The 26,644-nt window shown below is 46.0% G+C and overlaps 1 protein-coding gene across 1 annotated transcript; it reads left to right on the top strand.

The window, feature by feature from the left end:
- Positions 1 to 26,642, top strand: MORC2 (MORC family CW-type zinc finger 2). The gene is made up of 25 exons (XM_014587635.2): positions 1 to 8; positions 1,254 to 1,344; positions 5,009 to 5,117; positions 9,921 to 10,080; positions 10,192 to 10,303; positions 10,788 to 10,913; positions 11,521 to 11,600; positions 12,608 to 12,690; positions 12,908 to 12,993; positions 14,436 to 14,576; positions 14,669 to 14,823; positions 14,910 to 15,038; positions 15,791 to 15,896; positions 16,208 to 16,340; positions 17,686 to 17,727; positions 17,777 to 17,809; positions 17,895 to 18,275; positions 19,066 to 19,197; positions 19,694 to 19,748; positions 20,141 to 20,282; positions 20,438 to 20,662; positions 20,765 to 20,858; positions 25,112 to 25,300; positions 25,665 to 25,763; positions 26,377 to 26,642. The coding sequence occupies exons 3-25, from the start codon at positions 5,016 to 5,018 to the stop codon at positions 26,443 to 26,445; spliced, it is 2,874 nt and encodes a 957-aa protein (XP_014443121.2). The 5' UTR covers positions 1 to 8; positions 1,254 to 1,344; positions 5,009 to 5,015; the 3' UTR covers positions 26,446 to 26,642.
- The last annotated feature ends 2 nt before the right edge of the window (positions 26,643 to 26,644 follow it).

Raw genomic sequence — 26,644 nt, 5'->3', positions numbered from 1 at the left:
GGATCCAAGTAAGTGATGAGATTTTTTTTTTTAATAAAATAATTCATATGTAAACTTGTTTTTTTGTTGCCTCACTGTTGTTACTAGAAAGTCCACCTGGGCAGTGAGAATTCTGTTGTAATATCTCGGGCTTAATTCCACTAATATATTTGCTGGGTCTTATCTGTGCATGCCAGATAAGATCTGAATTACAGCCTGAAGTCAGTAAGAGTACTTATCTAGACACTGTATTTATCACCTTGCATACATCCTGCAGCCAGAACTAAGGAGACCAGCCCAGCCTTTTACCATATTCTAGTAATAACACAAGTCACAGTAGTGAAGGTGCTGACAGACAAAGTTTGCCCTGTATGCCTCATGGTTGTGAATTTTCTTCTTAAACATTTTTTGCCAGAGGGCATGTATGCTTGCCAGAAAGACAGAGAGGCAGAGTGAAAAAGCAACCTCAATGACGCTAACTGCTGGTTCCCAAGGGTGAATATTTTTTTCAATTCTTTAAAAGGATCTTCCACTGTCTTTTCAAACTATTTTTGCTAAAAATATAGTATCTGTAGTATCTTTATCTTTGTTTCTGTGTACAACTCTGTGGCTCTGTTTTAGATTGTTTTGTCTTTTTCTTTCTTTTTTTTTTTTTTAAGAGAGTTTTTTTTGCTATAGGGCGCGTGCGCTCGCCAGACAGGCAGAGAGAGACAGAGAAATAGAAAGCGAGAAATCACCCCCCAGGGGGGATGGCCACGCCACAGTCCCTTCTCCATTCTCCTCTCAGGATCTCGGGCACACACGCACACGTGCCCGGCGTGAGTTTAAGCCACTGAGTCTAGGACTTGAACCACGGTCAACTATGTGGGAGTCCAGTGACATAGCCATTACACTTACTGCTGGTCCCAGGCCCATGAATTTTCTTAGAGAGAGAGGTTTTCAGTAGACACACAGCCCTGCTTATTTTGTTTGTTTGTTTGTTAGTTTTTTTGTTTTCTTTTTTTAAAGTTTGTTTATTCCCTGAGAGAGAAGGGGGGGCACCCTCCAACAGGGTCTTCACCATGATCCACCCCCAGACTTAGCCAGTGAAGATCATGGGCATGTGCTCTTGGGATATGAACCAAGAACCTTTTCTTATGGCCTCAGCATTGTGTTGCCATTGCATCACTATAGCTGGCCAAGCCCTTGCTTAGATTTAACAAAGCTCAGACCTTTGACTTTAAGAAGCCTGGGGAAGAAAGAGACTTCATTTTCTCTTGTGTCTGCCCCTTCAGGTGATGCTGCCAGTGTGATCCAGTTTGGGAAGTCGGCTAAGCGAACACCGGAGTCCACCCAGATTGGGCAGTACGGAAATGGGTTAAAATCGTAGGTATACTAGAAGCCTGTCACAGGGCTCGAAACAAAAGCAAGCAGTACTCTCCTGCTTCTCTCAGATGAAAACTTCCCCTTGTCCTTCTGTGTCTATAACTTCAGAACAGGAGGAAAATCAGGAATAGGGACTTGGGGGTAGCTTACCAACTGTCATCCAGCTGGCTTTGTTCCATTGATTGAAGAGTATGAATGTTCAAACCAATTGAGATAGGTCGGGCTGTAGATTTCTATTCGGCTCCTGCTCTAGGATTGTGCCTCTCTTCCTGTTGAAAATTCTTATTTTTACCCTGTCAGTTGGGGATATGAGTGATTCTCTTGTGGGGTTGGGATGTCTGAGATGATGAGGGAGTTGCCTCACAGCTCAGCAATGTTCCCTGAACACCTGCTGTCACCTTTTGTGGCACTGGGGATCCAGTTGAGTAAGATACTTGAGTTCTCCTTCCTGGAGGACATTGTCTCTGTGCACATGTCTTATGAAGCCTTGTAGCAGGACTCTACCTAATATCTTCAATTCCTTGGGGACTTTTTTCTTAGCCCTTGGTTCCTACTTGTTTAGTGTTTGGAATGTGTTGTTCTGGTTTTGAGTGAAGCCCCAAGAGAAAGGTTTCTATTTCTGAAATGCTCACTTCCAGCTGCACATACCTTTGGATGGAATAAGATTCAGTGAAATTGGAGTTTGTGCAAATGGAGTTATGAGTCACATTTCCAGTCTTACTGAGAAAATGTGTTGTTTTGTTTGAGAGAGAGTGGTTGTTTGATCAGTTAACAGCATCGGTTGGGCCTCACATGCTTTGAGGTATGGAGAAGAGTGTGTGTTTCCAAAGAAACCAGGACCTGGGACTTGGACTTTGCAGTTTGTCTCAGCGTGGGAACTAAATGGTAATAACAAGCACTTTCCAAGTGCTTTTCGAGAAACTTCACATGGATAATCTCACAGTAGCCCTACGAGTTGTAGATACTCCTATTCTCATTTTCAAATGATGAAATTGAGATTTATAGAGGTGAATTGATTTGTCCAGAGATGTAAAAATGCGTATGTGTAGGCCTGGGATATGAAGTAAGTCTTTTTAAATGGTTGAGGGCATGTGCATACTCATGGAAGACAGAGAAAGCATCCTAGCCATGATCCCCTTCCCACAGCCCTCCAGCTTCTCACTATCTTGGGTACCTGCCATATGCACCTGGTTTGTTTTCAAGGTGACCCAGAGATCTGAACTTGTGGTCAGTCAGGTGGCTTATAATACTGTAGTCTGGTACTTTGTGGATTCCATCACCTATGCTGGGTCATGAATCAGGTCTTTCTGACTGAAAATCAGAAGTTGCTGTCCACTTCTTCTTTTCAATCAGACAAACTAAGCTTCAAATCTCACCTCAGCCACTTATTCTCTGTGCCTCAGCTTCCTCTTCTGTAGACTGAGATTATAACACATACTAAGTAGATTAAGGATTAAATGCTATAATTTATGTGAGAGCCTGGTTTCTGGCTTCTTTATTTCTCCCCCTCTGATTTTTGTATGGCAGATTCCTGGCCTGACTCAGTGGGTCTGGGTAGGGCCTAAGAATCAGATGACCTAAATGACTTGCGATCACAGATGAATCACTTAGGAACCTTCACTAGGTGATTCTGTTGCAGGTGGCCTACATTCCCAGTAACCGCTCTCCTAGAGTCAGTGGAAAACCCTGACTTTCTTTACGGATTTTATATCATCCTTCTCTACCTGATTTTTTCAGTTCAGTGTCCTTAGACAATCCATTTCACCTCTCTGAATGTCTGTTTCCAAATCTAGAGAATGAGGTTCTAAATCTCTGACAGTCTCCCTTCTAGAGTGAGGTTCAGGAGCAAATGAAATGTAACTCTGAAAGTGCATGGAAGACTAGGAAGAAAAGTTTATAGAATTTGAGAGTGTTGTCATTAGTGTATTTTGGTAGAAAACTTTGGTGAAGATCTCATTTGAGACGGAGCCATCTAGTGTTCACAGTATAATCATTTCGAAACCAGTTCAGAAGTTGAAAAAGTTTTGAGGAGGAGGTGATTTGTAGTGAGAATAAGGAAAGCCAACAGAGGTGGTGTTCTGGCATTCTTGTTACTTGGGCCCAAAGGTCAGGATCACAGACAGAGGGAAGAAAGAAGCAGAGTGAGTTTTTTTGCCAAATTAGGGCAAGGGCAAGCTTTGACAAAAGGCAAGATTATGTCTTATTTTGCTACCCGAATGCTTCAGGGAGATGAGAGTGGGGTGGGGAGGGTTGGAGGGGGCTGTGACATTGTCAGAGGACAGAGCATTGCCAGCACTTGGGTTTCTGAAGGAGGAGAAGCAGGACTTGGCAGCCCCCAGGGTATTTCTGGATAGTGTCCTGGGAGTTTTCTGAGTGTTTGGGGAAATGGGGCATGACATTCATTTGTGTGCTTGGCATGCCAGTCTGGTTTGTATTTGTACATAGAAGAGGGTAATGAGGCTTCCCACCTCCATCATCTCCCCGGGGTGTTATGAGGACTAATGAGATAATAGCCATAAAGCCCCAGAAGCTGTTCAGAAGGAAGGAGCTGAACAGCTTCATTGTTCAGTAGGCAGTTCTCCCACTGCTGCTTCATATTTCTGCCCTTGTCTATGCTGCCTGGAAAGGCCTGTCCCTGCATGCTCTTCTGATGGTTTAACATTGCCAGGGGAAAGAAGCAGTTGATTTTATTCAGACTCTTGCCTAGTAGAAGTTGGTTTCAAGGCTTAGTTCCCAGAAGCCAGTAGCTAGTAGAGACCTGCCTGTGTCCTAATGAGCTTAAGGTGGCAAAGCTGTTCTGAGACTGAGGATGACTATAGTTACTGTACAAGAACCAGTTAAGGTCTCCTTGAACACTATGGTCAAGAATTAAAGTTCCTTAGCCCTTATCTTTCACTGAATCTTGGAGTCATACTGGTTTTATTTTTTAGGACTTAGAAGTGGCCTGTTCCCTCAAAGACGCTGACATTTGATGAGTAGCCAGGCCAGGAGGGGAATTTATGTCAATGAAGTATAGGATGGGGACTGGGTATGGTCAGCATGGAAGGTGACAATGTATTTAGTGCCACAGAGTGAGATGTGAAGGTGGCATAGCAGCTCTTGTGTGGCTGGGATGAACCTGAAGCTTAAGAGCAACAGGGTTACTTGTTCACATTATGGCAATAGGCTGGAGGCGAGACTAACCTAGGGCTGCTGGTCAGTGGTGCACATGCCATAGAGGGTAGGTACCCTGTGTAGAGGATAAGTGTGTTGAAAAGGTTGTAGGTGGAGATTAGAGAATCACAGTCCAGCAGAAGAGCAGAGCAAAGAGTGTCAGATGGTGGATGGGGAAGAAAGTTCATGAAATTCAGCTGGGTCCTGGGACCTTAGGAGGCCTTTAAGAAAGCCCTCAGAGGTGGTTATAATCATCTCCAGAGGGTGGGTTACTCCTTTTCAGATGAGCTTTTTTTTTTTTTTTTTTTTAAGAATTATTTTTTTTATTTATTTTTTAATTTGACAAGAGAGAGAGAGAAAGGGAAAGTAAGAAAGCTAGCCACCAGGTCTGGGACTTGAACCATGGTTGGCCATGTGGGAGTCCAGTACCTTAACCACCACACCACCTGCTGGCCCCTCATAGGGGCTTTTGAATCCCTGGGAGAATAACTTATTTCTGCTTCTCTTTCAGGGGCTCAATGCGCATTGGGAAAGATTTTATCCTCTTCACCAAGAAGGAAGATACCATGACCTGCCTCTTCCTGTCTCGCACCTTTCATGAGGAAGAAGGAATTGATGAAGTAAGTCCCATCCTCGGAGTCTGAGTCACCACTCCACATTTCCTAGATCTGCCCAGGCTGTTTCTTTTTCTTTTTCTTTTTCTTTTTCTTTTTCTTTTTCTCTTTCTTTTCTGTCCTGTCCTGTCCTTTCCTTCCTTTTTTTTTTCCCATTTATTTATTTTTACATTTTTCCACAGATACTGACTTTACATATCAAAAAATTTTTGCTCATATCCCATAGTTCTTGACAGATAATAAACAATTTTCAAAATTTCAGAGTACTGAATTTTAAAGATAATGTTCAAAATATTTCTTATAATTTTGTTTGTGACTCTATATAACAACAGAGACAGTGTACTGGGCATTTACCCAGGCTGTTTCAAGGGAGAGGGATGTTTGTGATGCCGGGCTCTTTAGGGTTGCAAGATTGGAGTGTATGCCCTGTGTTATAGGATTAACTGGTTAGAGGAACTGATCGAGAAGGTAAGCAGATGCCTAATGTGAAAGGAAGTGAAATCTCAAAGTACTTCAAAGAACATCTGGCCTCTTTCTGAACATGAGACCATCAGGTCACAGGAGCCAAGAGATAGATTTGTAGCTCCTTTTGATCTGTAGCTTGAATTCTGTGTGTGGGGACGGGTGTCTCCATGGAGAGTCATTTTATCAAGGGAAGTATTTTGGGCTTCCCCGGATATGGGTAGAGATCACAGCTGTCAGCAGTTACAGAACGGTGTCTTTCACATATGATGATCATTTTGTGGAATGTGCTGTGGACATGTTGCTATAACTGCCTGTGTCATAAGCCAGGAATCGGACACTTGTGGGGCCCAGGCAGGTAATGAAGCAGGTAAGCATACAGAAAACACCAGTGTGAGCTTGTTAAATGGTAGCTAACACTCAGTCTCACTTTGGGAGTGGCTGCTACATAGTCCCAGTGATTATTGCTATGCTAGAAGGAAGGTTTAACGATCCAGGATATTCTGACTTTGAAACATTTTGATAATTAACTGTGCTCAGCTAATTCTTTTTGTAGCCTGGTGGCTCCTATATCTCTCTGGTGAGGCCTATGCCCTCTTAGTGGGGGGATGAGGGAAGTCCTATGATCTGTGTGGTGTAAAACTGGTCTCTCACCTCCTTTCATTGTGAGAAATGGTGGAGAGAGGTTGTGAGAGGAAACTGAGAGGTTCTGGAGAAAGGAAGGCGCAGCTGTCACGTAAGCAGATTATTGAATTCAGACTTTTGGTCTAATTAATTTAGTTTGGTTAGCTGTGATTAAATTTGTACTGGCCCTTGTTTAGATCTGTGCTGAAATCCTAGCAAACTATTGCAGTCCATATTGAAGATAACAGGTCATCTTTTCTACTATCTTTACTTGGCCAGCCTTTGGATTTATTTGCCTTTTTGGTGTGCAGTATGTTCATTCCACTTGGCATGAGAGAAGTGCTGCAGCTAGGAAGAGCTTGCATTATAGATGAAGGTAGGGCAGGGGTATGTAGCCAGAGCTGGGATTTTCAGGAATGTTTCCCGATGAAGGACTGAGTGTGATGAAAGGGGGCTGTTCAAGTCAGTAGAAACAGCTTGCTCAAGGCCCTGAGGGTTGGTGAGGACCATGGGAGGGGACTGGTTAGGAGGAACACCTGAAGAAAGTTGGTGGCCTTTGCAGAGCAGGGAGGGCCAGGGCAAGCTTGACTTCAGGGCCTTGTTGAGAGTGTGGGATTTTGTTAAGCAAGGGGGTGGCAGGATCAGACGCTCTTTTTGAAACATCTGTGTTTTTGTGTGGTAATTGGATCAGAAAGATTGGGGTAAATGGTGGAGTGGACCAGTCAATAGGCCTTGGCTTTGTGTAACCTGGTAGGACTTGCAGCCTGGAGGTGAGCGAAATAGATAAAGTTGTCATCTCTTTAGGAATAGGACCTAAAGATTTGCTGATGGATTGGTGTAGGAGAGAAATCATCACCAGCTCACAGGTTCTGGTGTGGCAGTTGGAGTGGTAAGCTGGAGCTAGAAAAAAATGGTAAGGGGGTAATATAGGGGATAAGAGTGTAAGTTTGATCTAGATGTGCAAAGTGAAGTTTGGATCTGGAGTTTGGGGGAGATCTGGGTTCCAGGATTCTTGGTAGCAAATGAACTTACCTAGAAAGAATAGAGTGAGAAGAGGACCTGAGACCTAGGGCAGGCCAGCATCTAAAGATCAGGGAGAGGAGAAAGTGGTGAAGGAGACAGGAGCAGCCAGCGAGGTAAGTGGACAGTGGAAGAGTGGTGACATTGACGCTAAAGGAAAAATGTCCCAACAGGCAGAATGGTGCTATTAGAAGTGAGTGCCCACATTATAAAGTGATGCCATTGTCACCTGGGTCTGCTGTGAAGAGTAGGAGGTATATAGGGTGAGGTACCACCAGTTGACAGAACACAAATGGAACTCAATTCCCCTGGTGGAAAAACTAGGTTGGAATTTTTTCCTTACTTGGTGCTAGAAGGTCACTATTTTGGATTGTACACTAGTGCGAACTCAGCCAAGATTTCAAAATAAGATCATTTTCGGCTGAGGAGGAATGTGTGCAAACCAGCCCTAGGGTTGAATACTCTGAGCATGAAGCTTCTTAGAAATCAGCAGAATGTCTCAGAACTCTCAAAAGTTTATCATCCTAGACTTATTAAGCTATCGAGCCCCCTGTTTCCGAAGGGTAGGGCATCTGATTTAAACCCCTGAGATGCTCTGTAAGGGCTCCTGGCTCAGGGAAGAGGGAACAGCATGATAAAGCCGCTGAGGAATTGGCATTTGAAGTAGGATTTTTGAAAAGAGTAGGACTTTTAAAGACATTACCTAAACATAAAATTACATTCCATGTAGGGAATGGTCTAGGGGTTCAGGGAGCCTGTATTTCGCATGATCGACCATGGTTTGAGGTTTTTTTGTTTTTTGTTTTTTTTGGGGGGGAGGTTTTTGCTACAGGGCACGTATGCTCACCAGAGAGACAGAAAGAGAGAAATCACCCCCCCAGGGGGATGGCCACGCCGCAATCCCTTCTCCTCCATTCTCCTCTTGGGAACTTGGGCACGCATGTACACATGCCTGGCATGAGTTTAAGCCACTGGCTCCAGGCCTTAAACAGCAGTTGACTACATGGGAGTCCAGCGCCATAGCCATTATGCTAACTGCTGGTCCCCCATGGTTTGAGTCTTGATCCTGGTAGCTTAGGAAATAATAGATATGGGGCCAGCAGATGGTTTAATGGTTATGTTGCTGGTCTCCCACATAGTGGGCCATGGTTTGAATCTTGGACCCAGTAGCTTAAAATTCAATGCTGTGCATGTGTGCGTGCATTCCCAAAATCCCAAGAGAAGAATGGAGAAGAAGGGATTGTGGCATGGCCATTCCCATGGGGATTGATTTCTCACTTTCTGTCTCTCTGGTGAGCCTACATGTCCTATAACAAAAAGATCTCTCAAAAAAAGGGGGAGCACTGGATGTATGTATATGTGTGCCTAAAATCTTGACAAGGTGGAGAAATGGAGAAGGGATTCAGCGTGCTGCCTCATTAGAGGGGGTGCTTTCTCATCTGTCTGTCTCAGGTGCATGTGACCTCTGGCAAATAATAATAAAAAATTCCATGTATATGGGAGAGTAGATTAAATATATATAATTTTATATATATATTGGGTTGTTGGAAAAGTCATGACATACTTTTCTATGCAAAGATGCATCATGATTTTTCCAATGACCCAAGATAAATGTATGTACTTATATATAACATGTAATTAACTGTACTTAAGTATATGTGTGTGTGTGTGTGTGTGTGTGTGTGTGTGTGTGTATACATATGCGGGGTCATTGGAAAAATCATGACGTATTTTTCTATGCAGAAATGCATATTTTCCAACGACCTCGTGTGTGTGTGTGTGTGTGTGTGTGTGTGTGTGTGTATTTTTGCTGTAGGACACTTGTGCTCACCAGAGAGAGGGGGAAAGAGAAATCATCTATGAATTTTTTATAAACATGCTATAGGATTTTTTTGTTTCTTCTTTCAAGTAACATTGTGTTTTGATATTCATTCATGTTGATGTTGCTAGCTTTTTTTTTTTTTTTTTTAAGGTTTTTCCCATAGGGCGTGTATGCTCACTGGAAGGAGACAGTGAGAGGGGAAGTGAGAAATTATCCCTCAGGGTAAATGGTCATGCCACAGTCCCTTCTCCATTCTCCTCCTGATAATTAGGCATGCACATACATGCTCCTGTTCTTTTTCAAGCTGCCAGGTCTGGGACTCAGCCACATGCAAGTCCAGCACCTTAACCACCTTACTATGTGCTGGCCCTGCTTTTTGATTTTTATTACTGCCCAATGTTCCATTGTCTGAACATACTGCATTTTAATTTAGCCTCTCTGGAGAGGCTATTTGGATCTTTTTTGTGCATGTGTATTGGTACATGTATGTGTTTCTCCTAGGCTGTAAACCTAGAGGTTGAAATTACTGAGTTGTAGGTTACATTATGTGTATCTTCAAATTTACTAGAAAATTGCAAATGCATTTTCCTTAGTTGTATGAGCAGAATTTTTACCAAATTAAGAAAATGGCTAGGGACATCCGAAATGGGAAACTGCCCATGCAGAGATGCCAGGGCATAAACGAGCATATCCTGATGCCATGTGAGACTGAGTCCTAGGGAGAAGGAGAAGCTGCAGAGCCTCTGGTGCCAGCTGTGGAGCTAGGGCTTCAACCCTAGGACACTGTGAAGGCACTGTGGGGAGGGTAAGACACAGGCACGTTTTGGGAGAAAGCTGTTCTGGCACTTCTCTCAAAGTGTTGGCCCGTGCTTGCTCCAAAGGTGATAGTCCCGTTGCCTACCTGGAATGCACAGACCCGGGATCCTGTCACAGACAATGTGGAGAAGTTTGCCATCGAGACAGAGCTCATATACAAGTACTCTCCCTTTCGCAATGAGGAGGAAGTGATGGCCCAGTTCATGAAGATCCCTGGGGATAGCGGTGAGTACACCTCATGCTGTAGCCCCTCAGATCTGGGAGCACCAAAGCCGTGAGTGGTGAAGAGATGGGGCAGAGATGCTCGGCAGACAAAGGAGGGTTTCTGTTCCGCAGGAACACTGGTGATCATCTTCAATCTGAAACTCATGGATAATGGAGAACCAGAACTAGACATAATCTCAAATCCAAGGGATATCCAGATGGCAGAGACCTCTCCAGAGGGCACGTGAGTGTGGCTGGGAAGGGAGGGGGGCTTTGGCATTGGCTTCCATTCTCTCAGGAAGTGACTGCAGGGGAAGAGGAAGAGCTCATTGCCTGGATTTCTCTTGGTGGCAGTGTTGGAGTTGTTGGAGCTGGGAGCTCCTCATCTTCTTGTCACAAAGCAGAGGAATGAACAGAAGGACAACAGATTGTCAGCTAAGCTGAAAGAAAAGATTTATTATCCTCTGCACAACTCCTTGATTTGACAGAAGAGGAAACTGAGGCCTGGGAAGGGAGAAGAATTGCCCAGGGTTCCACAGTAGGGCAGTGGTAGGGCAGGTCAGGTATGAGAGGGCACCTGCTTTGGGGACATGTGAGAGGGCTGGGCGTGGAACCCATGCAGAAGGAGCACCCCGTCCAGGTGGCAAGAGAAGCCTAGATGTGAAGTGGAAAGGTATACGGCCTCAGTCAGGCTTGTCGTAATAGCACTTTGCTCTTGCTGCCTCCAGGAAGCCAGAGCGGCGCTCCTTCCGTGCCTACGCTGCTGTGCTCTATATTGATCCCCGGATGAGGATCTTCATCCACGGGCACAAAGTGCAGACCAAAAGGCTCTCCTGTTGCTTGTACAAGCCCAGGTAGGGGTCTGTCCATGCTGCTCCGCTGTTTCCACGGACCAAGATTGGGACCTGGCCTCGCTTCTCTGGGGCATTGTCAGAGGCTCTGACAGTGCTGACAGCACATGGGCCTTTTAAGCTGCCTGTAATTTACCAGAGTCACTTCTACGTCCCAAGGGAGGGGCAGAAGTGGCTGACAGGCTGGCTAACCTTACTGAGTACGAGTGCGTTTTCTGTCGTGGATTGTGCCCTGCCTGGCGTAGTAAGTTATTGTCTCCCGGCTGAGGGGCTGAGGGGCTGAGGGGCCGAGGGGCCGTTAGACACTCCACAGGAAAGCAAAGTTCCTGACTTATTACTGAGGTTTGTGCTCCCATGGGATTAATGACACCCCTGCTGAATAGCAAGGTTGCTTATCAATGACAGAGCAGGAGACCAGGGCAAGTGGAATAAGGAACTCTTTTGCTAAAATCTGCTTTAATCTGTCTCATCTGTGTGAGCAGGGTAGCGCTGCTTAGGACGAGGCAGGAAGGCGGGTGCTTCCTGAGTTGCCTGGTGATCACCTGTTCCCTCCCTATCCCCATACACCTTCACCCACTCAGGCCTTCAGGTTGTTCTTTCTGTTGTTCAGGATGTACAAGTACACATCAAGCCGGTTCAAGACCCGTGCGGAGCAGGAGGTGAAGAAAGCAGAACACGTAGCACGGATTGGTAATGCTTCTGTGCCCCCCTGCCTCCCAGTACAGAAAGAAGCCATGGGGTGGGCAAAATCTGGGGGACACTGCTTGTGGCCACAGCAAGGATCCAGGAGAAGGCTCCATCCACCATCCAGGGACTAGGCCATTCTGAACCACAATCTAGTTTCTTTCCAGCCTCTTCTCTCCATTAGCACTTTTTCTTTCCCTTAGCACTTTTTCTCTCAAACTCTTTCTGTTCAGCCATATGTAGGACTTATCTGAAAGTGTCAGCTCTTTGAGTGGCTCAGAGTAAAGAATTCCATGCTGTCCTTGGGCCCAAATACTTGTAAAATGGGTTTTCCTGACTCAAGGGCAAAAATCTCAAGGCCTCATGCTGATTAGGGCTTCTTGGTATCTCTTGGCTGTTTGATGGCAAGTTATAGGCTAAGGAGTTCTTTTGTTCTCAGCTCATGCTCAGACTTTAACTCTGGTTGTTTTGAGTATTTTTGACCTATTCTCATTCATCTGTAAAGTTTGAAAAGCATCTCCCTGGTATAAATAGTGCCTTCTTGATGGTTTTTCTTCTTCTTTATTCACAGTGGAGTGTACATGTGTGTGAGAGAGACAGACACAAACCAATACCCTTCCCAGGGTCTGGTCATGCCATGATCCATTTTCCTCTAGTCCTCCAGCTTGCTGGATCTCAGACACTCATGTGTGTGCATACTATATTTCATGTTGACTAGGCCAGGTATTCAGACTGTGATGAATGTGGGATTTGGCTTCTCAAATAGTGCATTACTGTTGCACCATAGAGTCTACCCCTTCTAGATATTTTTGAATGCCAGATTTCCCCACCTGAACCCACCCTGCAGTCTAGGCATGGAGGCTGCAACTGCATTGCTCACCAGCCATAGCCCTCCCAGTTCTTGTCCTTGATGATATCATGCTGCTTGTCCACCAAGGACTGCAGTGTGGATTCAGGAAGTATGATAGAAAGTTTAGAACCTTTGAGTTATCATGGTTTCTTCTGGGTTTCAGCTGAAGAGAAGGCACGGGAGGCAGAGAGCAAAGCACGGACACTGGAAGTACGTCTAGGCGGAGACCTCACGCGTGATTCTAGGGTAAGGCCCAGAGCCCAGGTGTCTCCAGCATTTCTGGCATTAGGAGGCCATGTCATATGAGTCTGCTTAAGTGCTCTAGTGCACTACTTTGATTTTGTCCCTGGCAAGGGCCATTTTCTGTAGAAGTAAATCTCCAGTTGTGGTTTTGCATCCATGTGAGTTCATGAGAAGCTTTAGATGTAATATAATATTACCTGGTGCCGATGTATGTGTCCAGGTGATGTTGCGACAGGTCCAGAACACAGCCATTACCCTACGCAGAGAAGCTGATGTCAAGAAGAGGATCAAGGAGGCCAAGCAGCGGTGAGTGCCAGGGCTGTCCCTCAGTTTTACACATCTGTGTAGCCTTTGTACTGACTATTGACAACTGAAGAGGAAGATTTGTGTGGTTGCCATCTTGTCACCTGGACTGCTTTTAGAAAGCCATTAATGTTGTGATCCCAGATGCTTGTCAAATGCCCACTGCAGGAGAGAGGAGGGAGGTCTTACCTTGAACTCTCAGTTCCTTTCAGTGTAAGGAAAAGGCTTAGCAGAGCCAATACCTCAAATTGAACACCAAATTGTCCTCTCTGGCAGTATCTCACTGTTTAATTAATTAATTAATTTTCATTTAAAGGATTTACAAAATTCTCCATGTATAACACTTACATTTAAGAAATAAAAATTTAGGGGCTGGCCGGTGGCATGGTGGTTAAGGTGGCTGGACTCCCACATGGCTGACTGTGGTTTGAGTCCCGGACCTGGCAGCTTGCTTTCTCATATTCCTTCTCTTTCTCTGTCTCTCTCTGGTCAACTTCAAAAAAAAAAGAAAAGACAATAGATAAAATAATTTTTTAAAAAAATCAGCCTTTAGGAAAAAAGAAAAATTGAAAAACTCTCTTACATATCTCCTAACCTGGTAATATCTGTCCTGAATATTTTTTTAAAGGAATATTTATTTATTTATTTATTTATTATTTGCTATAAGGCAAGTGTGCTCAGCAGAGACAGACAGAGGGAAAGTGAGAAAGTAAGCTGCTAGATCCAGGACTTGAAACATGGTCGGCCATGTGGGAGTCCTGTGCCCTAAGCACCATGCCACCTGCTGACCCTGTCCTGAATTTTTTATATTACATATTTGTATATATTTTTCATGTTCATTCTACTCTTACTGGTTACAAATGTGGAATAAAGTTGATTTAGTCTTGTGTACTTTTTTATTAGAATGATCTGTTCTGGGTAATTATCTCCTTGTCCTATCTCCATGTCCAGAGCTTCTCTGGACCTGAGACTTGAATTACTGCTTAGCTTCTTGTTGGCCTCCTTGTCCCAAGTGTAGGTTTCAAGTTCCTTCTGTCCAATGCTAATCTATCAGCATTTCAGATTTTATTCACGTTAATGGCCCCTTCTTTCACATAATCATTGTTCTTGTAAAATTTTGCCTTTAAAAAAAAAATTGACGTTTTAGTGCTGTTTTGGGGAAGGTATGGAGGTAACCTTGTATTTCTCCCACTACATAACTATTATTTAAATCCATCTCTGTCTAGTTTCCAAATAGCCAAAGTCGTATGCTTTTAATTAGGGAGGCCTACAGTTGGTGTGCAGGTTGTATCCATATGAAATCTGTCAGAGGTCACATGTAAAAATTAGAAAACCTTTTGTTTAATGTCTCAAGTTCATCACATCTTACATACCATGATGTTTGTGTGCTATGCTAACAGGTAGAGCTGCTTGATTTTTTTTTTTTTTTTGGTCTGTCTTCCCAGAGCACTTAAAGTACCTAAGGAACTAAATTTCGTTTTTGGGGTTAACATTGAACACCGGGACCTGGATGGTATGTTCATCTACAATTGTAGCCGCCTGATCAAGATGTATGAGAAAGTGGGCCCACAGCTAGAAGGGGGCATGTAAGTACCACCCCACGCAAGCTTTCCACTGGAGGTGATGAGAGGGTTTTGGCCGGTGGGGTGCCAGAATTGTATCCTCTTTCTCCCTGCAGGGCATGTGGTGGAGTTGTTGGGGTTGTTGATGTACCCTATCTGGTCCTGGAGCCTACACACAATAAACAGGACTTTGCTGATGCCAAGGAGTACCGGCACCTGCTGCGGGCAATGGGAGAGCACCTGGCACAGTACTGGAAGGACATCGCCATTGGTAATGGGGCTGGGCCCCCAGCCTTGCCCTTTTTCTTTACCCAGATTTAGGAAATGTAATGTAATGTGTTGGTGCTTACCTTCCAGCCCAGCGGGGAATCATCAAGTTCTGGGATGAGTTTGGCTACCTCTCTGCTAACTGGAACCAGCCCCCATCCAGCGAGCTGCGCTATAAACGCCGGAGGGCTATGGAAATCCCTACCACCATTCAGTGTGGTGAGTCAGGTGGTTGGACCCCTCCCCTATCTTTTTCCACTCTAGTCCCTCACCCTTCACCCCTCTTATCTCTATCCCTGAGCTGGCCTTCTGACTTGACATTTGTGGACTTAAGGTCCCACTAGGGATGTGAGCCTGATTGGTGATGGCCCTGCAAGTTCAGTCTTGAGGTTGTGCCAAGTTTCATCTGTCCTTCCTGAATGAGGCAAAAGGTCATCTTAACCTCCTAGGCCTCACAAGCTGCAGCTGGACCAGGCCTCACTGCCTCACTGCCTCCGTCAGTTTAGTACCATGTTATTTTTGGTTTAGTTTTCTTAAGAATTATTCAATTTATTTATTTCACATGAATTTTGCCAGAGAAAGACAGAGGGGCAGTTAGAAAGCAAACCGCGAGGTTCAGGATTCGAACCACTGTAGCCTATGTGGGAGTTCCAGCACCTTAACCACCATGCCACCTGCTGGCCCCAAGGTACCACATTGTTTCTAGTGTGAGTGGATGAGGGAGCCAGGATACTGCTGGAGGAGGGAGAGGGGCTGGGGGCATTAAGAGTTCATGATGTCGTTCCCATCCTTGCTGGAATCACAGTCCCAGAGAATTAGTGTTATGTGTGACAGGCAGAATTGAAGCCAGAGTGGAGATCTTTGCATGGAATATCTGAAGCATCTCTGCCTTGGGCTTGACTGTCAGGAGCCTGGATTATAGATACTGTTGGGTGTGGCTGATGTTGATGTGGGTGTTTTCTGTGTCTCAGATTTGTGTCTGAAGTGGAGGACCCTCCCCTTCCAACTGAGTTCTGTGGAAAAAGATTACCCTGACACTTGGGTTTGCTCCATGAACCCTGATCCTGAGCAGGACCGGTGAGCACTTTCCCTGACAAAGAGACTGGGTACTTCTCTTCCATATCCACTCTTCTCTCTACTCTTAGGACAATTAACTGCTCTACTTGAGACCAGTGCATATAGCCTTCATTTCTGTCTTGATGCATATAGTAAGTGCCCAAGAGATAAGAATAGATGTCTCTTCTGCACCACATAGTAGTTTCATGAATAGGGGGCTCGGAGATGATTGCTCTTAGAGAGACAGCAGAGGTTGACTTACTCTGAGGAAGGTCTCTGCCCTGCTTAGATTGCTATTTTGCCACAGTTTCCCTAGTATCTTCTCTCTCCAGGTGTGAGGCTTCTGAACAGAAGCAGAAGGTTCCCCTGGGAACTTTCAGAAAAGACCTGAAGACACAGGAAGAGAAGCAGAAGCAGCTGACAGAGAAAATTCGTCAGCAGCAGGAGAAACTGGAGGCTCTTCAGGTGCTGGCTCCCTGTCTCCTAGGCTCATTATCACCCTCAGTCATTTACGTATGCTTGCCAACGCTTTCTATCCCTGCTGTCCTGATCTAAGCACACTTGTTTTTCAAGTGTGCCTTAACCTTTCAAAAAAAAAAAACAAAAAATGTATTTCAAAGTGATCCATTTCATTTCATTTAAAATGTATAAAAATAAGTATATATAAAATATATACATAGCATTTCTTTAGTGTGTAATTTTTGTCTTCATCACTTTCTAAGGTGTGAAAGAGTTGAGTTGGCAGGTGGCATAGTGGTTAAGGTGCTGGTCTCCCACATAGGCTCCCGTGGTTTGAGTCCTGGGGGTATGGCCATGCTGCGATCCCTTCTTCATTCTCTTTAGATTTTGAGCATGCACTCACCTGTGCGTAGTGTGAGTTTCAAGCCTCCAGGTCCAGAACTCGAACTGCCGTCAGCCATGTGGGAGTCCAGCAACATAACCATTATGCCATATTCTGGTCTCACATCTTATAATTTTCATTTCTTTCATATTTCTGAGATTAGACAATTTTTCCTGTTACCATTGTTTTCAATAGTTGCTTATTCTTCACTTACACTTCTATTTTTCTTCTTTGACTGGTCTGGTTTTTCATACATATGTTTGTAATATCAGTCCTTTATCATTTTTTGGGGGGGAGAGGTTTTTTGCTACAGGGCACGTGTGCTCGCCAGAGAGACAGACAGAAAGCAAGAAATCATTCCCCAGGGAGGATGGCCACGCTGCAATCCCTTTTCCTCCATTCTCTTCTCGGGATCTTGGGCACGCAAGCACACGCGCCTGGTGTGAGTCCACGCCACCCGGTCCAAGACTCAAACCGCGGTCAACCACATGGGAGTCCAGTGACATAGCCATTACACCAACTGCTGATCCCCTTTATCATTTTTTACTACACAAGCACTTACCTTTCTGGCTTCTGAGTCTATGCAGATGTCCTCTCACTAACCCGTAATGTTCTGTGTGTGCTTCCTTGTCTGTTGAATTCCACCTATTCTTTTTGGCCTTGGAAATTTTCCCATCCATAAGGCCTTGCTTTTATTCAGTTCCATTTATAGGAGTTTATTAGCCCATTCACATTTTTTCTCAGTCTCCGGTTGCTGGATTAATCATGTAGTATCCTGTAATTTGTTGGTAGTTTACTGTTAGGTACTTTTTGCTTCTCCAGTGAGAATGGAAAGCTTAAGAATAGAACCCTGTCCCAAGTTTTCTTTTTTATTTGTCCACTGTCCCAGATGCATTGTGGGGATCCAAAAAGTATTTGTTTGAATGTAGCAAGTATGCATATAGCATCATCACCATGTTTGCCCTGCAGAAAACCACCCCCATCCGCTCCCAGGCTGACCTGAAGAAATTGCCCTTGAAAAACCACCCCCATCCGCTCCCAGGCTGACCTGAAAAAATGACCCTTGGAAGTGACCACCAGGCCTGCCACTGAGGTAAAGACCTGGGACTTGGGAGGGGATTTTCCCTAGGTGTTGCATGTTAAGATCAGTGTTCTCACTTTTCCTGGGCCTTTCTTAGGAACCCGCACGCAGACCTCAGCGCCCTCGTTCTCCCCCTTTACCTGCTGTGATCAAGAATGCCCCGAGCAGACCTCCTTCTCTACAGACTTCCAGACCAGCCAGCCAGACCCGAAAGGCTCCTGTCATCAGCAGTACCCCAAAGCCTCCTGTTCTAGCAGTCCGGGAGGAGGCCAGTACATCAAGGTTGCTCCAGCCCCCTGAAGCACCCCGAAGGCCTGTGAACACTTCAGTTAAGACTGCTCCTCGGCCCACCCCTGTGGTGCAGCCACTGTCATCGTCTGTACTGCCCAACTCAAAGAGCCCTCGGGAGGCACCTGCCCCCAAAGCCATTAAGACTCCAGTGGTCAAGAAGACAGAGCCACCAGTTAAACTCTCCCCGGTGAGGACCCCCAGGGGCTTCTTCCCTTGCCAGCTCCAGCCCATTATTAGAGGTGGAAGAGTAGAATCAAGGGGTTGCAAAGCTATACTGGAGGAGTGTCAGGAAGATCAACAGATCTAAAGCTTTTCTGCTGCCTATGAGGAGGGAGAGCCTAGTTAGGTGGAGGGGCACAGAGCAAGTCAGTTCTCTTGGGAGCTCTTTACTGTTCCTTTTGAGAAAGGTCTACCACAGACTTGAGTCATCTCCAGTATGGGTGTACATCGGTGGCTTGGTAACAGACAACTGTAGTCTGCATGTCTCAGGGAGGTCATAGCTGGCCAGACAGGTGGGCTAAGTGAGGAGTGAACTGAAGGCTTTCCCCCGTGACCCCTTTGAGCAAGATACTCATGTTAGCTAGCAGTTGAGGGAAGGATAGGCCCCTCTCTGAACAGCTCCTTTAGGACGGAAATTTTTTTTTCTTTTTTTTAGAGTTTTTCGCTCTAGGGTGTGTGTGCTTACCAGAAAGACAGAGACAGACAGAGAGATAGAAAGTGAGAAATCACCCTGCCAGGGGTGTTGGCCACACTGCAATCCCTTCTCCTCCATTCTTCTCTTAGGATCTTGGGCACGCATGCACACGCACCTGGCCTGAGTTTAAGCCACCGGGTCCGGGACTCAAACTGCGGTCAACTACATGGGAGTTCAGCGACATAGCCATTATGCCAACTGCTGGTCCCAGGACAGAAGAAATCTTCCTGCTCCTCAAGTGTTGAACAAGGGGCCTCATGTTTCCATTCTCCTCTTGCTGTAGGCTACTCCTGGCCGGAAGCGGAGTTTCGGAGTCTCTGATGAGGAAGAAGCCGAGGAAGAGGCAGAGAGGAAGAAGGAAAGGAGCAAACGGGGCAAATTTGCTGTGAAGGAGGAAAAGAAGGACTCAAATGAGGTAGGTGATCCAGGTGAGGTCCTCAGAACCTCCTTCCCCAGGTCCTTCCTCAACCCCCCCGTCCCCCACCTGCATTCTGCACAAGCTCTGTTCATGATATAAGCCTTCCAGAGCCTCGCTGATCTCTCCAGGACTCAATCACACAAGTGACTAGAAACTCAGTGCCAGACAGGATCTTCGGTGAGGCTGGCTTTGGGTCTAATGACAGCCTGAAGTGCAACTGATGTACGTCAGGGGGCTCCAAAAACTTTGCTTCCCTGTGTCAGATATCCTGCTGTCACCTGTTGTTGTGTTTATAAAGGTGGTGGCAGGATAGATACCTAGGACAGTGATTTTAGAGGGTGGCTCTCAGCAAAGCGTGGTGATTTAAACTGTAGCATAAGAAGACATTAAAGTGATAGCTGAAGATGTTGTGACCAGTAATAACGACTGTTATTACAGACAGTAATAACAGTCTGTTATTAACAGACAGTAATACTGACTGTTCCCCTTGCAGCTCTCAGATAGTGCTGGGGAAGAGGATCCAACTGACCTCAAGAAGGCTCAAAAAGGTGAGTTAGAGAGAGGTACCTGGCAGCTTGTGGTGGGAGTAGAGCCCCTCCCCAACAGCAGCTCAGTTCTGAAGGCTTGTGGAGTATTTCCTGCGCCTGGGCTCTCATGCAACAGTGGGTCCAAGTTCAATCCCAAGCAGAATTCTGAGACAGCACCCACCTTATGGTTAGTTTTCACACTGTTTCTTGGGGTTACTCCTGGCAGTCACTCTTCCTGTTCTTTGGCACCCTTGTCACAGATGGCGGAGGATACCAGGGTGGCTGGGCTTCCTGTCCTTTGTATAGGGGTCAAGTACCCTGGAGTTCCTGTCCTCCAAATCCGGGAGACAACCTGTATGAAGCTGGGGACTCCATTCTAGTTTTATGACTTGTACATCCATCTAAATTCTTAGATAAAGGCCTGCACGTGGAGGTACGTGTGAACAGGGAGTGGTACACGGGTCGTGTCACGGCTGTGGAGGTGGGCAAGCATGTGGTGCGATGGAAGGTGAAATTTGACTACGTGCCCACAGACACGACACCACGAGACCGCTGGTAATGTGCCCTTCTGGGGTGTTGGGATGACAACTCTTAGCTGTTGGGAGGCAGGGAAACCATGATTCCTGGGTGGAGGTATCTCCAGCCCCCCTGCCAGCAGCCCATCATGGGAACCTAGGACAGACATGACACAAGCTCTGTGTCCTCCATAGGGTGGAGAAAGGCAGCGAGGATGTGCGGTTGATGAAGCCACCTTCTCCGGAGTATCAGAGCCCTGACACACAGCAAGAGGGTGGGGAGGAAGCAGAAGCCGTGGTGGCCCCTCCGGACATAGCCGTGGCAGAGCCCTCCACATCTGACTGCATCCGCATCGAGCCTGACACCACTGCCCCGAACACCAACCATGAGACCATTGACCTGCTCGTCCAGATCCTCCGGTACATGGGCTTTTTGTCTTCCCACTCCAGGGCGAGACCCGGCTGTTACTCTCCACCCACTCCATGCCATTCTGAATTCCTGTCCCCACCTTCTTTGTTTAGGAATTGTTTACGGTACTTCTTGCCTCCAAGTTTCCCTATCTCCAAGAAGGAGCTGAGTGCTATGAATTCAGATGAACTAATATCCTTTCCTCTGGTGAGTCTGACCTAACCTTTGATTTTCCATTCTCCATCCCCCACATTCACACCTGTGCTTGTTGTGGTTGCTAGCTTGAGCTGCATGCCTTGCTTCAACCAGCCGCCATTTTCTCCTTCTGAAAGAATGGAGAAGGAGACTTTATGTCGGAGAAAAAGTGGCTTAGCTGGATATGACTCTGGTGTGCAGAAAGCCAGCCCACTCTACCTTAGGTCTAGAAACAGTCCTCCTGGAACAGCAGGACTGGTGTGACATCATATGACAAATAATATCCTTTTTTCTCTTCCCTAGCAAAGGGAGGAATCTTGCAACAATGAAGAGCTTAGGTCCCAAGTATCTAAAACTTGACTTAGCCATGGTAGTACATGTTGTTGCTTGGCAGGCTGAGGCCACATGGGAGGCCAGGTTTGGATTCCAGCCCACCCTAAAAGCTGGCTAGGACACACTCATGCCGGTGTCCTAGCCATATAGAAGGCTGAGGCTGGAGGATCGAGACAGAGCAAGATCCTATCTGAAATACCAACACACACACAGTACCAAAAACTTGACTACCAGGGAGGTACAGAGAGGCTCATGACTGGTGGATATAAGCACTGGGTTTTATTTCACCTAGCAAATGGTATGTCGCCTCCCTCAGTAGGCTCTCTGCTGGCTTTCACAGTGAGCAGCAAAAGAGAGTCCTGCCTCCAAGTGGCTTAGGATTCAGTGGAGACTGAGGTGTTAGTAGGTGGCTGGACACGAGGCTGAATAGTGAGTGCTGTAGAGTGGATGGGTGGGTGGTGGCAGCTTGGGGGAGGGAGGAGTGACACAGTCTGAAGAACACATCAGTTTTGTTGTGTAAGGGAAGGGCAGTGTCTGAGGTAGGGCCTTTGGTGAGCAAAGGCTCAGGGATGGAAGGGCAGAGGTCAGGGCAGCAGGCAGTGGGTGAGCATTTAAGTAGAAGGGACCCGAGAGCCAGGATGTATGGTACATATTGAATGCCCTAAGTAATTATTGGCTTAGACTCTGAAATGGAGGGCTAGCAAAAGTTTTCAACTGAAGGAATCGTCAGTCTGAACCATGTCTTCTTTGTCTGTAGAGGGCAGTTAGCAAATCATTTCAGGTTTGTGGGCTGTGCAGTCAGTCTCTGTGGCACCTACTTCACTCTGCCATTAGAGGACGAAAGCATTATAGCAGCCATAGACAATTCAGAAAGGATGAGCGTGGCCAGGTTCCAATAACATGTTATTTAAAGAGCAGGTGGCAGGCTGATTTGGTCCTGGGGCTATAATCTGCCAACTCTGCTGCCAGGAGGGTAGCTGGTAGCCACGCGTTTAGATGAGATGGCTGGATAGGAGCTGGAGATGGCAAGGGTAAGTGGGTGGGCCATTGTACAATGTGAGAGGCAAGGGAGGGGAATGAGAGCCAAAGTGGTGGGAGAGGACTAGTGTGTGAAGGGGCCATGTCAGAGGTCATCCACAGGTCTTTAAATACAGGCAAGTGATGGGGAGTAGGCAGAGGGCACATGCTTCCCTGTGTCACAGCCTGTGGGGAACTTTCTAATGGCAAAGTTGTTAACTAGGGAAAAAACAACAGGGAGTGTGTGGAAGGTGATGAGTTGAGGCTTGTGCTGTGCTAAAAGAGTAAGCACTGTGTTTCTGAAAAGGACAGTGGTCGAATGGAGAACAGGGACTAGCACTGGGCGCAGGAGGCAGCAGGGTAGAGATGAGATCTGGGAGTCTTCCACATCGAGTAGGATATGTTTGTGGTAGTGATAGCTAAGTTCTCCAAGAGTTTCCAGAGAAAAAGGGACTATTGTAGAAACTATAGGATACGTTTGCTCAAGATAGTGTGCCCTCAGGTAGAAGCTATGTGCTTGATGAAGTTTGCCCCAAGAGAAAAACATGGGCTTTTAGCTTCATTCTTTAAAAAGAAATGAAATGAGGCTGGGAGTTGGAGAAACTGAAGCTCAGAGAGGTGAAGTGTCTGTCGGTCTGAGAAAGAGTCCAGATATAAGCCTCGATATTCTCAGGACTGGATCTTGCTTTTCTTACGAAGAAGAGCCTTGCTGTCTGTGAGACTATGGGGTGGCACTCAGTGAGGAAGCTTGAAGGTGCCAGAACTGATCATGGCTTCCCTGCAGAAGGCTCCACTCTTCAACTTCTGTCCTTGTTTAGGCTGCAGGAGCTCCCTGCAAATCCCAGGGGGAACACACAGCTGATAGGATGGCTAGGTATGCTTGACATCTTCTTGTCAGTCAGATTTGTTGCTTTTGGCTTGAAATTGTTGCCAGACTCAAAGCATAGTCTGGGTACAGTGGGATCTCTGCAGTGAGCCTGACTTCTCTGCCCAAAACAGTCAGTGTGCACATCTGAGACTAAAAATATTAGCTTATTTTTGTGAAAGGAGGTATAATACAAGGGTATCAACGTTGTCCTCCAGATCGTAATGTCTTAAAACACTCAGTTTTTTAGCGTCAGGGACTCAACAGAGTCTACTGTTCATTGTGTCCTTGTCAGTTTATAAATGAGCAGTCTTTTTCCCATCTTGCAGGACCCAGGAATTACATAAAGTTTTAGGGGCCCTTCAAATATTAAGTTTGAATATCATTTTTCTTTTTTAAAAAAATAACTATTTTATTTATTTATTTGAATTTGTTCAGAGAGGGACAGAGTGAAAAAGGGTTTGGAAAGTGAGAAAGCAAGCTCAGGTCCAGGACTTGATCCGCTGTCAGCCATGTGGGAGTACAGTGCCCTTAATCACCACACCACCTGCTGGCCCTCAAATATCATTTTTAAAAGATGAATGTAACAACTGTGTCTAAATTTACAATTTCCTCAAAATAAAAAGTTTAAAAAATATAAACTATGATTGCCCCCAAGATGTTGTTTACTGAATTTTAATACTTTGGAGCCTCCTTGAACATTTACTTTGTGTGACCAAAAGTAATTATTCTTTTTCACAAAATGTGAAGTTTCATTTGCCATCCTGGTTTTATAGGGCAATATTCTAGAGTGCAAATTGAATGACACAGTTAAGTACTTGCCAGTAACAGCTTTTATAAATATTATAGCAATCAAAACTCTCCCAGTATAGCTCATGTATCTCTCTCTCTCTCTCTTTTTTTTTTTTTTTAAATTGCCAGAGAGTACATGTGCTCATTGGAGTCAGACAAAGATGGAGAACATACCCCCTATGGGGTGTGGTAGCACCACAATCCCTTTTCCTCCACCTCTCCATCCATCTGGGATTTCAGGCATGCATGCATACATGCCCAATGTATTTTTCAAGCCACCAGGGCTGGTATAGGAACAACAGTTGGCCATGTGGGATCTGGCTCCCTTAAGCACTAGGCCTCGGGGCCAGCTGTCCTCATGCATCTTTGTAGAGTTGGTTAAAACTATTATAGAGGCCAGCCAGGACCTGCTGGGTGTAGATTTCTATTCATCCAAATAGCCTCGTCACTTTCATTGGTGACTTAGGAGTAGATCATATTATAAACTTAGAAAATAATTTTAGCTTTTTAACTTAAATTGTTTATTACATTGAGATTCCATGTAACATTTCAGTTGAAACAAGTATTTGGCTAGCTTTTAAAAGTTTGAAAAGCCACATGCCTAGAAAAACTGCTAGTTAATGTTACTCCTCCACACCTTGGAGGTTTCAGGTACCCAGAGAAGGTAACATAGAGCTCTGATGCTACAGAAATACACAAGGAGTCTTCAGAACACTCATGAAAAGTGTATATTACAAAAAAAACTATTCATAAATTTAAAATTTTTGTTTTGCACTAAAATAAATTTACACTTTAATTCCATTTTTCACAAACTTTTTAAAGTCCCTTGTATATGCACAACTCTGGAGGTGTCTGCTATTGGTCAGTGCATGATAAACATTTGTGGAAAAGAACTGACCCAGTGCTAATACTGGTGGTTATGACTTGGTAATTGATTGTCAAATGGCATGGGGAGCTATGTGAGCTTGAAGAGTGATGCTGTTGTCCTTTTCTGCCACCTGGAATGCTAAGGGGCCCCCAACATTTACTCATGGCTTGTGTCTGCCAAAGCACCTGATTGTGTGCTTTACCTGTGAGAGCTCATCTTTGTCCACCTGGTAGCCCCACAAGGTGGGCATTAAGGTCTTTCTACTCTGGACTTGGAAAGACCACTTGCCCTTAGAACTGAGTCATTCTTTTCATGGAGCTGGTTGGGGATACCCATGTCTGGAACAGCCCAGGGGAATGCTCATGCTTACCCTCTGCTTCCCTCCAACAGAAAGAGTACTTCAAGCAGTACGAAGTGGGGCTCCAAAATCTGTGCCATTCCTATCAGAGCCGTGCCGACTCACGGGCCAAGGCCTCTGAGGAGAGCCTGCGCACCTCTGAGCGGAAGCTTCGTGAGACAGAGGAGAAGCTGCAGAAGCTGAGGACCAACATCGTGGCACTCCTGCAAAAGGTGCAGGAGGTGAGCCAGGCAGCCCTCTCAGTGTAGCTGGACACCTGGGCTCTTGGGGTGGGGGGCTGGGCACCTCAGCTCCCTTCTCACAGGAATCTATCCACTCACAGGAATCTGTGTTCCAATCCTGGCTGCACAGCATCCCGACCAGGAGGGCTTGAGGTCGTGCAGCTCCCTGGGCCTTGGCCCAGCCAGACCCACAGAACCAGACTTTCCCCTTTAGACATTCCGGTGTACAATCTGGTTTGAGTTCCTGCTTTTCCAGATGATACCCAGATGGGATTGGGTAGCCCAGGAGTGGGGAGTGCTCCCTAGGGTGTCGGTCCTTCATCCAGGCAGCAGACACTGAGGGCCTGCTCTGCCTGTCCTGTAGATTCGGGGTGAACAGGCCAGGCCAGACAAGGTCCCTGCTGTCACAGCCCGACAGGCTGGTGGAGGAGACAGAATGACTGCTGGTGGGAAGTACTACAAAGTAAATAAGAGGAATAGATAATGGGGGGAGGCCACCTTACTGGGTGTTCAGGGGCGATTTTGGGCTGAGACTGGCAGCTGTTCGTGCAGGACAGGAACATTACAAGTTGAGAGAGAAGAGCAGACTTGGCCCAAGTGGGGAGTTGTGGGCAGGAGGCAGAGGCAGAGCCTGGACAAGGTGGGATCTGATGCTCATTTAAGTGTGACCATCCAGACACTTACTGTGGGGGTGGGAGGAGGCCTGGAGGGGGTGGAATTTAGAAGCAAAATCACTGTGAACAGGTTCTCTTACCAGGTCTGGTAAGAGGGAATGTGGCATGAACCTAGGATCATGAGAGCAAGACAGGAAGGAAGTGGGCACATTTGAAGGAGCTGAGGAAAACCTACATCTAAGGCAGCTGAGAACGTGGAGTAGAGGGCAGGGCAGGAGCTAGAACTCAGGGATGTCATCTGTAACAGGGCTGGGGAGGAGAAAGTGATCAAGATGGGGCCAGAAATTTTGACACCAGGACCAGGGGTGGGGTGGACTTAGTTCCAGGAGCTGGGAGAGGGGTGAAGGGTGAGCTCTCCATCACCTTCCGTTCCCAGCTGACACCCACCCTGCTCTGTTCCAGGACATAGACATCAACACAGATGACGAGCTGGATGCCTACATTGAGGACCTCATCACCAAGGGGGACTGAGGGGCTGGGAGCTAGACATCAGCTCCCCTACCCACTGCCCTCAGCGCAGCAGCTTCCAGGGAGGGAGGGGGTTCATTCATGGGTTGGTGGACTTACCTTGTTGACTCACATGGGACATTTGTGCTTTTTGAGAGAAAGTTACTCTTGATTCTTAGAATTTTCCTCCCTAAGTTTATAAATATTTATTTTTTAAAGAAGA

Source organism: Tupaia chinensis, unplaced genomic scaffold (assembly GCF_000334495.1).
Source record: "Tupaia chinensis unplaced genomic scaffold, TupChi_1.0 Scaffold000226_1, whole genome shotgun sequence".
NCBI classification, from domain to species: domain Eukaryota; kingdom Metazoa; phylum Chordata; class Mammalia; order Scandentia; family Tupaiidae; genus Tupaia; species Tupaia belangeri.
This window is presented reverse-complemented; position numbering and strand designations above follow the sequence as displayed.

Excerpts from the sequence above, each read along its gene's own strand:
- MORC2 (XM_014587635.2), top strand. The coding sequence starts at position 5,016 with ATGCGCATTGGGAAAGATTTTATCCTCTTCACCAAGAAGGAAGATACC. Across the intron at positions 10,914-11,520 it reads TGTTGCTTGTACAAGCCCAG|GATGTACAAGTACACATCAA; the intron begins GTAGGGGTCTGT and ends TCTGTTGTTCAG. Across the intron at positions 16,341-17,685 it reads AGAAACTGGAGGCTCTTCAG|AAAACCACCCCCATCCGCTC; the intron begins GTGCTGGCTCCC and ends TTTGCCCTGCAG.